The 12,516-nt window shown below is 33.0% G+C and overlaps 1 protein-coding gene across 1 annotated transcript in view; it reads left to right on the forward strand.

The window, feature by feature from the left end:
* Positions 1–2,219: 2,219 nt before the first annotated feature.
* MYBL1 (MYB proto-oncogene like 1) overlaps positions 2,220–12,516 on the forward strand; it is a 53,009-nt gene continuing 42,712 nt past the window's right edge. The window contains exons 1-4 of the mRNA XM_051973639.1: positions 2,220–2,377; positions 6,079–6,184; positions 6,497–6,568; positions 12,384–12,476. Of these exons, the coding sequence (XP_051829599.1) occupies positions 2,220–2,377; positions 6,079–6,184; positions 6,497–6,568; positions 12,384–12,476 (429 nt within the window). The remainder of the gene's footprint in view (positions 2,378–6,078; positions 6,185–6,496; positions 6,569–12,383; positions 12,477–12,516) is intronic.

A 12,516-nucleotide genomic window follows, 5' to 3' on the forward strand; every position in this document is an offset into this window, starting at 1 on the left:
AAGATACTAATCTAAATCTGTTTTCTTCCATGTTGCTCCTAAGTTCCATGAATAATTTTTTTTCTTTCTTTTTCACTTTGTGTTCTTGGGTTTCTACAAAATATGGTGGCTACAGACAATTCCTTTTGCATCTTGTTTATCTAATCTTTTACTGGACAGTTAAAATTATTTTTTATTCACTATAAGGTAGTTTTTGACAAATTATTTTGAAATCTTATATTTCCAAACCCTCTTTCAAAGAGGTTCTGAACAGCTATATAATGGTGGACCAAATTTAATATGAAATTTAATAATGACAAATTAGTATAAAACTTTACACTTGGGTTAAAAAATTTGCTGCTGATAAACAAGATATTGGCACATGGTTAGACAATAGTTCATATGAGATTAAAATTTAGGTATTAGTGGGATAAATAATTATTAAATGTAGATAAATTAATAGAGAAAATATAAACAGAATGGAGAAAAGACAGTGAAAGAATAAAGCCTGGGCTATGCCTTCTTTTCATGGTGAATACTTGAATTTTTTTTTCCCACTTGATGACAATAGCCATCACTCCAAAATGTATCTAAATTGTTTGGTTTACCAAAGCAACAAATTGTGTATTATATATATATGTTTATTCAATAGTAAGCATGATAATTTCATATATATATATAATAATTTTTTATTTTTTTCCAAATAACATCTTTTTAAAGATCATTCAAAACCTCGTGTTTCAAATTTTTCTCCAACCCAATATAGATTAGACATGTGTAATTCTTCTAAACATATTCCCATATTTATCAAGACATAATGATTCTTTTAAAAGGATATGCTTGCTATCTCGTGGAGGGAGTGGGGGGGGAGGGAATTGGAGCACAAGATTTTACAAGGGTCAGTGTTTAAAAAATTATCCTTGCATACATTTTGAAAATAAAAAGCTTCAATTAAAAAGAAAAGAAATCATTCATATGTGAGAGTGAATTATTTATTATTATTATCAGGTATTGCCTACAGGGAGGAAATCAGAATGCAGTGATGCCTTATATTCTTTGTAGAGAACCAGCAGGCATTATGAGTAGAGTGATTGAAGAATCTTTGAACATTTAACTTGGTCTGAATTGTAAAATTATGGAAATGTTAAGGCAAGGAATGTTGGAGAGGACTGTGATGCATCTGTTTGCTTTTTTTTTTTAAATCAGTTTTGTAGGATTATATCTCAGTAGTAGTAATAATACTATATAATAATACTGTACTGTGAAGTGGAAAAGGAATTGATTTGTAGTCAGGATCCTGAATTTTATGCCTATGGTGTATGTGAACTTGAGTAAGTCATGAACTTCCCTGACTTCTCTCTGGCATCTCTCACATGGAAGAGGAACTGTAGCAATCTAGTAAGATCAAGTCATGAAGAATTTATTAAACATTTACTAGTAGTTTTAGCCACTAAGCACAGGGAATATAAATAAAATGAAACCTTTGCCCTCAAGGGCATTCTAAAGAGAAAAGACTACATAGAAAAGAAAGTTAAAAAGGGGAGGGATAGTAAAGAAAGTATCCCTATTTGAGTATAGCAGAAAAAGCAGGAGTATTTTAAAGTCTCTTCCAACTCTAAATTAATGATCCTTTGATTTCACTTTCAGAATTTTGCATTTGAAATGTTAAATTATTACCTCACTATGTTTCAATCTCCATTGAATTAGTTCTCTTTGGAGGTGGATAGCAGTTTTCTTCAAGTCTTTTGGAATTGTCTTGAATCATTGTACTGATCAGAATAACCAAGTCTTTCACATTTGATTATTGTTACACTATTGTTGTCACTGTGTACAGTGTTCTAACTCCACTTCCTTCACTTTTCATCAACTCATGTAATTCTTCCCAGGCTTTTCTAAAACCATCCCATTTGTCATTTCTTATGCACATTAGTATTCCATCAGCCATATACTACAACTTGTTCAGCCACTGTCCTAGTTGATGAGCCATCCCTTCAATTTCTAATTCTTTATTACCTCTAAAAGACCTGCTATAATTACCTTTTTACATATTGGTCCTTTTCCCTTTGATCTCTGTGATACAGACCTAGTGGTATTTGGCCATTAAAATGGTCAAATGAACATTTTAATAGCTTTCTGGCTGTTGCCTCTCTTTAAGAACTCAAAGAATATGAGTCATTTGATCTCAGGTGAGATGAATGAAGTGGGAAACTCAGAGAGTGTGAAATGAGCTCCAGTTTATTATGTCGTACAGCCTTGTTGAGATACATTTTTGCAAGCATGATCAGTGCATGAACAGTAGGCATTGCCCCAAACACCATTTAGAGAAGCAGCTCATGGGCTTTGTGTATGTATGGTATCTGCCAATGGGAGGAGAGCCAATCCAGCAACTCGCTCATAGGTGACAGGCCCTGTTAAGACAGCCCTGCTTACAAGCAACTGTGCTGTGATCCTCAGACCAAAATTCGTTCCCATAGTCACAAATCATTGCTCCCTCCTCAGACAAGAGCTTTTCTGCAACATGGCAGAAAACTTATTGTGTACCAAAGGTCAAGGTGGCCTCTTTATTCCCTTTCAGCAGGGTCCCATAGCCTAGCATCTGGGCATGGTTCCAAATTATTTTCCATACTAATTAGATCAATCCACAATTCTACCAACAGTGTATAAATGTCCCTATTTTTTTTTTACACTCCCTCCAGCATTTGTTATTTTTCTTTTTTATCATGTTAATCAATCTAATAAGTATGAAGTGGCACCTCTACTCTCCATGCCTGTGACTTTCCAGAGCATAACATCCTTTCCTGGCCTCCACTGCTTGATATGAATATTACTAAAAATAAGCCCTAATTGAAGGCTTGAAAGCAGGGATTGAATTTTTTTGGTATACTTATCCCCTGGGTTAGCATAGTACCTAATAGATAGTGAGCTCTTCACAAATACTTTTTCATTCATTTAATGTTTCAAGTGTCTTTGTCTTATCTCTTTAATTTGTAGGATAAATTTATCTAGAATTAAGACTTATAAAGATTAGCACAATTTAATGAATTAAATTAAAATGTTATGAAAGCATATATAAGTTAAGTCTATGGTGTCATAAGCATGGATACAAGTACAGATTCCAACTATATCCATGACTTTTTAATAATTCTCTTCCATATCTTTCTTTAGGTACTCCAAGAGAATCTATTCAGTATGCTACAGGCTTTCCTGTGCTTCTTTTAATACCTCTGTGATAGTAGGAAAACCTAAATTGCTTGTTTTATTTCCAATAAATGACTAGCTCTTTTCCTTTTCTAGTTATATTTGATCTTGATATCTTTTATGTCACATTTCATAGAAAAGTCATTGTTAGTATTTTGCTGAAATCTATGTAATAACCAGAGCTTATTAAAAATTTTCCCTTTAGTTATTATAATTTTGATTTTTCTAAAATTATTGGTATCCCAGCATTTGCAGCACCAGGATAATATAGTTGTTAAAAAGTTGAACTACTTCATCAAGCAGTTTGGAATCACTGAGAGCACTGGCATCACTTTAGCTCAAAAAAATATTGCATAAAAAGCATAAATGATTTCTTGATTATTACAGGACAGTGAGAGATGAATAATGGACAAGAATAGTAATAGAGATATTAATATTGCATAAAAAGCATTAATGATTTCTTGATTATTACAGGACAAGTGATAGGTGAATAGTAGATTAGAATAGAAATAGAAATATTAAGATATTATTCTTTAGTTTTAGAAATATTTCTCTGAGCTTGCATTTTTAGTGCAAAAATCAGTATGTTCATCAAAGATGTCTCTAGACTTGTTCTCATCTGTATCAGCATTGCAGAAAATTGCCTTCTTAACACCTTCGATGATGCTTGTGAAAGTAAGCAAGGGAAATATCTCTTTTTTTCCAAGAGTTAACTTAGGGAAAATTATAAAGTGGGTTGTCTTTGCTGTACTTTTATCTTCTGTTCCCTGGTGCCTAGGGCCCTCAATCTACCTTTGCCATCATCTCCACCACTACATCTTTTCCTGCTCTTCCCCCATTTATGTTTTCTATGTAGATTCTCTCCTTTTCTACTATAAAATTACCTTTCTTGCATACCTACATTTATCCCCCAAATCCAAAGTCCTATTTATTCAGTGTAATAGGTTTAAGTTAGATCTCTGAAGAAAAATATCTAATAACTTCATAAGGTTTGAATGACTGATCTAATCTCTTAATTGCCGATTGATAAAAGGTATAAGAATATGAACAGCAGTTTAAAATTTTAAAAAAATTTTTTCTTTTGTTGTTTTTTTTTTTTTTTAATTAAGGCTTTTTATTTTCAAAACACATGCATGGATAATTCTTCAACATTAATCCTTGTAAAACGTTGTGTTCCAATTTTTCCCTCCCTTCCCCTACCCTCTCCCTTAGATGGCAAGTAGTCCAATATATGTTAAACATGGTAGAAATATATATTAAATCCAATATATGTATGCATATTTATACAATAACCTTGCTGCACAAGAAAAATCAAGTTAAACTGGAAAAAAATGAGAAGGAAAATAAAATGCAAGTAAACAACAACAAAAAGAGTGAAAATGCTATGTTGTGAACCATACTCAGTTCCCACAGTCCTCTCCCTGGGTGTAGAAGACTCTCTTCTCTTATGGTCCTTGGAACTGGTCTGAATCATCTCATTGTTGAAGAGAGTCACATCCATCAGAATTGATCATTGTATAATCTTGTTGCTGGGTACAACGATTTCCTGGTTCTGCTAATTTCACTTAGCATCAGTGGTATTTTCATTTATTTATTTTTATTATAGCTTTTTATTTACAAGGTATATGCATGGGTAATTTTTCAGCATTGACCCTTGCAAAACCCTCTTTTTCAACTTTTCCCCTCCTTCTCCCTACCTCCTCTCCTAGATGGCAGGCAGACCTATACATGTTAAATATGTTAAAGTATATGTTAAATACAATATATGTATACATATCCATACAGCTATTTTGCTGCACAAGAAAAATTGGCCTTAGACAGAAGGTAAAAATAATATGAGAAGGAAATAAAAAATGCAAGTGAACAAAAACAGAGGGAGTGGAAATGCTATGTTGTAGTTCATATTCATTTCCTGTACTTCTTTCATTGGGTGTAGCTGGTTCAATTCATTATTATTATTGGAACTGATTTGATTCATCTCATTGTTGAAGATGGCCACATCCATCAGAATTGATCATCACATAGTACTGTTGTTGAAGTATATAATGACCTTCTGGTCCTGCTCATTTCACTCAGTATTAGTTCATGTAAGTCTCTCCAAGCCTTTCTGAAATCATCTTGCTGGTCATTTCTTACAGAACAATAATATTCCATAATAGTCATACAACACAACTTATTCAGCCATTCTCCAATTGATCGGCATCCATTCAATTTTCAGTTTCTAACCACTCCAAAAAGGGCTGCCACAAACATATTTGCACATACAGGTCCCTTTCCCTTCTTTAGGATCTCTTTGGGATATAAGCCCAGTAGTAACACTGCTGGATCAAAGGGTATGTACAGTTTGATAACTTTTTGAGCATAGTTCCAAATTGCTCTCCAGAATGGTTGAATTCAGTGAACCAGTTTTTAAAGGATGAAATCCAAGCCATTTGAAATCAATACCATATAGAAAAATGTTCCAAATGCTAATAATTAGGGACATGTCAAATAAAGCAACCCTTTGAAGTTCTACTTTATCCTCATCAGATAAGCAAAGATGACAATTGCTGGAGCTCCTTAAACAGGAAAAACAGGTACATTAGTGCACTGTGAATTGGTATAGCTCTTCTGGAAAACTATTTGGAACCATGCTTCCCCAAATCACTAAACTGCATGCTGATTTAACCCAGCAATGCCAAAACAAGGCCAAAAGTCAAAGAAAGAAGAAAAATATGTACATGTACAGAAATGTTTAGAACAACTTGCTTTGTAGCAACTATGAATTAGAAACTAGGTATTCTCAACTGGGGAATGGTTGAACAAATACAGAAATAGCAACAAGATGTAAATATCTTACTAGGTCCTTTGGCTTTATAAAGTTAAACAAAACTTGATCTCTTGAATTTATTGCTTTAATAGTGAGGATGAAGATGATGACCTTCAATATGCTGATCATGATTATGAAGTACCACAGCAAAAAGGATTGAAGAAGCTCTGGAACAGAGTAAAATGGACAAGGGATGAGGTAATGTTTGACATGAATTTTATATGGAATGGGGAAAGACTGTATTTTGTACTTATGTTTATTGCTCAGTGCTTTATATATGAGTAAGATGTTTTTTAAAAACACACCCTAATAACCATGGCATGCATATTTTTCTTGCCTTAAGTGTCTACAGGAATAGTAGCAGATTAATATAAAGATCAAATCAGCAGAGAGTACAATTGTATTGTCTGGACATTTTCTTCCAGATATAACCATCAGCAATACTGTGACTGAAATGTTTCTATTCTCAATCTTGAATTTATTGAATTCTAATTTGCATCTTTTTCTTAGGATGACAAGCTAAAGAAATTGGTAGAACAACATGGAACAGATGATTGGACTCTAATTGCTAGTCACCTTCAAGTAAGTGAAATATTTGTTAAATTTTTTGCTGTCATACCAGTTTAGACATGTTAAGCATTAAACCAAATAATGGAGTTGAGATTGAACACATTTCTCAAAGAATTTCCACTATCAAAGGTTGCTTATGCCTTAAAAAATGACATATTATTTACTAAATACTGATTCTCCCAGGAACTGAAAATTATCATTTTCTATGAAGGTGACTCCCAAGTCTATATATTTAGCCAGAATCTCTTTCTTGAGCCATAGTCCTGCATCAACTGCCTCCTAGATATCTTAAATTTAGCCTGTCTGTTGAGATGTGAGAATTGAATCCCCTGACAGCAGTGGGATTCCCTTTGGCCATTAGCAGGCTTTGTGAAAGAATTTGCAATCCCCTATGAATACAGACTGGAGGTTTTTTGTGGCAAATATGGATTTATTTACTCTTTTCTTAGCTGGCAAAATCCTGTTAGGACTATTGCAAAGATGGGTTTACACTGAGAAGAAAATATCTTTATCAGTGGATAAAATTCTGTTAGAACTTATGCAAAGGTTTACACATGAGAAAGACCAGCAGGCTTAGTCCAGAAAGGCATTAGCAAAGATTTGGAGTTCAGAGTAGTCTTTTATTAGCCTGCTGAGGTTTGAGGCTGAGGTTAGAGGCTGGGGAGATTAAGGGCTAATTTTCCATGTTATAGAGGGAGGTAATTATTCCCCAGGCCAAGATCTCCAATTGAATGAGATTACTTATCTGGGAGTGTCCCTTGTGGACAGAAGGGTGGGCCCTCTCCCAGAAGCCAGAGTTCAGGACCACTCTTCTCCTACAGTTTACATCAGGGCCCTTCCCCCACAGATTAAAGGGGACACAGTTTACATCATGTCCAATATTGAACACATCATCTTTGCTCTTTAAGCCTCTTACTCTGTAAAACTTCCTTAACTTGAGGGTTGCAACCTTCTTTCCAATCCCTTAGGTTCACCATTTTAAACTCTTCACTCTCCCTTAAACACTTTATGTTCAACCAGCTCCTAAATCTTGCTCATTTTAAACATCTTTTAAATCTTTCCTTTTATGCCCTCTCAACAAGGGCTATTCCAATTCAGGTTCTCAGTACCTTTGTATTATATTTGCCTCCTAATTGGTCTTTCTGCTCCTAAACTTTCTCTTCTTTAATTCTTTCTCTACATTGCTGTCAAAATAATCTTCCTGAATTAGGATTCTGTGTCATTTCTCTATCTGACAAATCTTCAGTAATTTAAAATAAAATTCAAAGTAAAAATAAAGCCCTTCACAATTCCAACTCTAGCTTTTCTTTCTAGGTTTAGATTGTTCCTTTTCATATATTCTTTTCTAGTCAAACTGTAACTTATTGTTGCTAACTGGAACTTGGTATTTTCTCTCTTTAAATAGGCTATCTCCTATACTTAGAAAGTACTGTTATCACAGCCTTTCCATCAAATTGCTTAGCCTCCTCCAAAGCCTCCTCCAAAGCTTAAAAGAAGTGCTCTCTTCTAAAGGAAAACTCTGCAGATTCCTCTAATTGTTAGTGTCCTCTCCTTGCTTGAATTTTCTTTAATTTAGTCATCTGTGTATTGCCTTATTTCTTTCCTTCCCTCCTTCCCATCAAGGATATTTAAGGCTCTTGAGGGCAAGAATTGTTTTTATGACTTGTCTTTCTATTCTCAGCACCTATCATAATATGCTGCATGTATTGAGGGACAAATAAATTGTCATTCAATTAAATTGACTTTTCAAAAAATGATGCATTTTAGAATTAAATTATTTCACTCTAATTAAGTTTATATTGTATATCTTGAGAATATTGTTATTATCCTTTCATCATTATGACACTGGGAAGTAGGTGGAAACTTTAGTTTGATAAATAACTTAATTGCAGGGAAATTTTGAAAGCTAGTAAAAAACGAGGAGGACTACTTAGAATTTTATTTCAACTAAGTCTTAAGATTTTTAAGCAGCAGAGTTTGGTTCTTTTTATATCATGATCAGCTTTTTCAAAAATTAGATTAACTTTGCTGATTTGGAGACAGATTATGAAAAACTAAAAGGTCCTTGCATTTCTGGCAAATGTAAATCGAAATGGCATAAAATGCATAATATACTTTACAAATCATGATATTTACAAATATTGTAAAATACTGTACTTGTGCTTTAAGTAAAAATGAAGTAGTCGCGAATGCTATGAGAACATATAGAAGTAATAAAACTTAGTTGTTTTGTAGTAATTGACAGAATGAAATTAATTAGCTTTGGTATAAAAAAATCGGAGATAATTCAATTTGAATCAAAATATTATATGATTCACAAGGCTTAGTAGAACCTCTGCACTTAACTACTGTGAACTGGGAAAATTTGATCACTGAGTTTTTTAGGATTATATGTAAAATATGAATGGAAAAGCATAAAGATTTTCATAACAATAAAGTACATGCATTTTGTATCTTCTAATTTGTCAGAGGTTTCTTTTATTTACTTTATGACTCAGTTATGTTCTGAGTACTTGGGTAAAGAAGGTACATTAAAAATATTATTTTCAGTTCAACAAACGTTTATTAAGTAAAAATGTAGGTCTTATAAAAGCAATTTCACATGTGTCTCATATATGTTATTTGGTTTAAAATATTTTATCTTGGTGACGTACAGATCCTGAGATTATCCTTATACAACAGGGAGCAGCTATATTTTTTCCAGTTTACATATGGCAGAAACACAGAGATAAATGTGATTTATCCCACTTTACATAGTGATAAAACTAGAATCCAATGTTATTTGATTCATGATCTAATTTTTTTTTAAAGAATACAGCGCATTTAGGTTCTTTCTTATTTATATTCAGCCATTTTTCAGTTGGACACAACTCTTTTTTTTTTTTTTTTTTAACTAGCTTTTTTATTTAGAAGTTATATGCATGGGTAATTTTACAGCATTGATAATTGCCAAACCTTTTGTTCCAATTTTTCCCCTCCTTCTCTCCACCCCTTCCCCTAGATGGCAGGATGACCAATACATGTTAAATTTATTAGAGTATAAATTAAATACAAAATAGGTATACATGTCCAAACCATTATTTTGCTGTACAAAAAGAATCGGAATCCGAAATATTGTACAGTTAGCCTGTGAAGGAAATAAAAAATGCAGGCGGACAAAAATAGAGGCATTGGGAATTTGATGTAATGGTTCTTAGTCACCTCCCAGAGTTCTTTCGCTAAGTGTAGCTGGTTCAGTTCATTACTGCTCCATTAGAACTGACTTGGTTCATCTCATTGCTGAAGATGGCCAGGTCCATCAGAGTTGATCATCACATAGTATTGTTGTTGAAGTATATAATGACCTTCTGGTCCTTCTCATTTCATTCAGCATCAGTTCGTGTAAGTCTCTCCAGGCCTTTCTGAAATCATCCTGTTGGTCATTTCTTATAGAACAATAATATTCCATATTATTCATATACCACAATTTATTCAGCCATTCTCCAATTCATGGGCATCTACTCAGTTTCCAGTTTCTGGCCACTACAAAGAGGGCTGCCACAAACATTCTTGCACATATAGGTCCCTTTCCCTTCTTTAAGATCTCTTTGGGATATAAGCCCAGTAGTAACACTGCGGGGTCAAAGGATATGCACAGTTTGATAACTTTTTGAGCATAGTTTCAAATTGCTCTCCAGAATGGCTGGATGTATTCACAATTCCACCAACAATGTATTAGTGGACACAACTCTTTATGACCCCTTTTGGAGTTTTCTTGGCAGTAGTACTACAGTGGTTTGCCATTTTCTTTTCCATCTCATTTTACAGATTGGGAAACTGAGGCAAACAGAAGTAAGTGACTTGCCCCAGGGTCACATAGCTAGTAAAGTGAGGCCAGATTTGAAATTCTTCCTAATTCCTGACCTAGTATTCTATCCATTGAGTCACCTGTTTGCCCTGTATTTAAGTACTAATTTAGTAACTACTAAACTGACAATGCCTACTATGAAGGAAACACCACATGTTTTGAAAGAATTGAAATTAATCAAAAAAGGGTCATAATTATATCTTAAAACATTGTACATTAAAAAATTAAATTAATATTTATTGAATTCCAAACTACACACATTTCTTTGTTTTTATGACCAGTATTCTTAATCTGGAGAGGCAGGAAGTTATATACCCCAAAATTTCCTACTTTTCCTTTTTTTTTTTTTTTTTTTTTTGTATATCTAGTCTAAAATTCTTCTTTTGGAAAAAAAATTTTTTTTTATATCTAACTTCTACCTGCTGTGATTTAAATCAGCCCATTCCTGCCCTTTTTTTTTTTTTTTTTTGGTCTTGATTGAGATAGGAACTGTAGTGGACTTGAACTGATGCATTAATTTTTATTCATTTAATTGAATCTTATATGTTTATTGTGTATTTTGTTTATTTATTTAATTTTTATTTATATATATATTTATGTAATTCACAATTAAAGAATTGTGGAAAGTTCTCTCTTTCTTTTTTAAAAATTTAATAGCTTTTTATTTACAAGTTATATGCATGGGTAATTTTACAGCATTGACAATTGCCAAACCTTTTGTTCCAATTTTTCCCCTCCTTCCCCCCACTTCCTCCCCTAGATGGCAGGATGACCAATACATGTTAAATATATTATAGTATAAATTAAATACAAAATAAGTATACATGTCCAAACCATTATTTTGCTGTACAAAAAGAATAGAACTCTGAAATATTTGTACAATTAGCCTGTGAAGGAAATCAAAAATGCAGGCGGGCAAAAATATAGGGATTGGGAATTCGATGTAATGGTTCTTAGTCATCTTCCAGAGTTCTTTCGCTGAATGTAGCTGGTTCAGTTCATTACTGCTCCATTAGAACTGATTTGGTATGGAAAGTTCTTTTGATGAAGTTTTTAAAATATCTGTTTCTATTTTCTAAATATGTTAGCATAAGTATTTGAGAGATAAATTGGAGACAAAAGTTTAATACATTTAAAAACTGTAGTAAAATCCAAGTACTTTGTGTTGTAATGTTGCCACTTTCTAATTGAGCAAGTCATTTTCTCATTGACTTACATGGTTTGGTACTTTTTTCTTGCCAAATTGGTTTGTTTTGAGAAACTGTATTTTCTATATTACAGGAGCTCATTTCATTTGATAAGATTCTTTATGTTGGTCTGAATTTTAGAATTGAGAATTTATCTACATTGTTTCAAGATATACTTGAAGCAGTAATTAGAAAGCATTTATTGGCATCTTATAACACCATACCTAGAAGTGAAATATTACCATATATTATGACTGAATATATGTTCATATTTGCCAGGACCAAGACTACCATATCAACAAACCATTATTGTCTTGCTTTTCTTTTGCTGTTCTTCGTATTACCTTATCTTTTGCTCGCATTGAGTTGAGATATACATGCTTGTGCACTGTAATTTTGGCACCCAGGCCTCTGTAATAGTTAATTTTAGCTTTGTTCTACTGTTTCAAGAGTAGATTAATAGCAAGATGGCCATGTATACTTCATCCTAATTCAACATTTGTTTTTATTGAATAGATTAAGTCCTTGGGATAAAGAGAACAAATATTTAGTCATAAAACTTCTCATGTATATATAGATGTATATGTGCATATATACACAGGCACATATACTTGTATATATACATATGTGTGTGTATGCATAAAATAATATCAGTATAAGAATCCTAAGTGTGAAAGCTTATTATTGTCAAGTTGTAGGATTTTTGAAATTAAGTTTCCTTTCATGTTTGGGGAAATATTGTTGTGGGAAGGAAAGTATTTCATAGTTAAATAATTTTAAAACTATGTTTCAGAACCGATCTGATTTTCAGTGTCAGCATCGATGGCAGAAAGTTTTAAACCCAGAATTAATCAAAGGTCCGTGGACTAAAGAAGAAGATCAGAGGGTAATAAATTCATGTTTTTTTTTTCCCCTGTGGTGAAGAA

Source organism: Antechinus flavipes, chromosome 1, assembly GCF_016432865.1.
Source record: "Antechinus flavipes isolate AdamAnt ecotype Samford, QLD, Australia chromosome 1, AdamAnt_v2, whole genome shotgun sequence".
Lineage (NCBI taxonomy): Eukaryota > Metazoa > Chordata > Mammalia > Dasyuromorphia > Dasyuridae > Antechinus > Antechinus flavipes.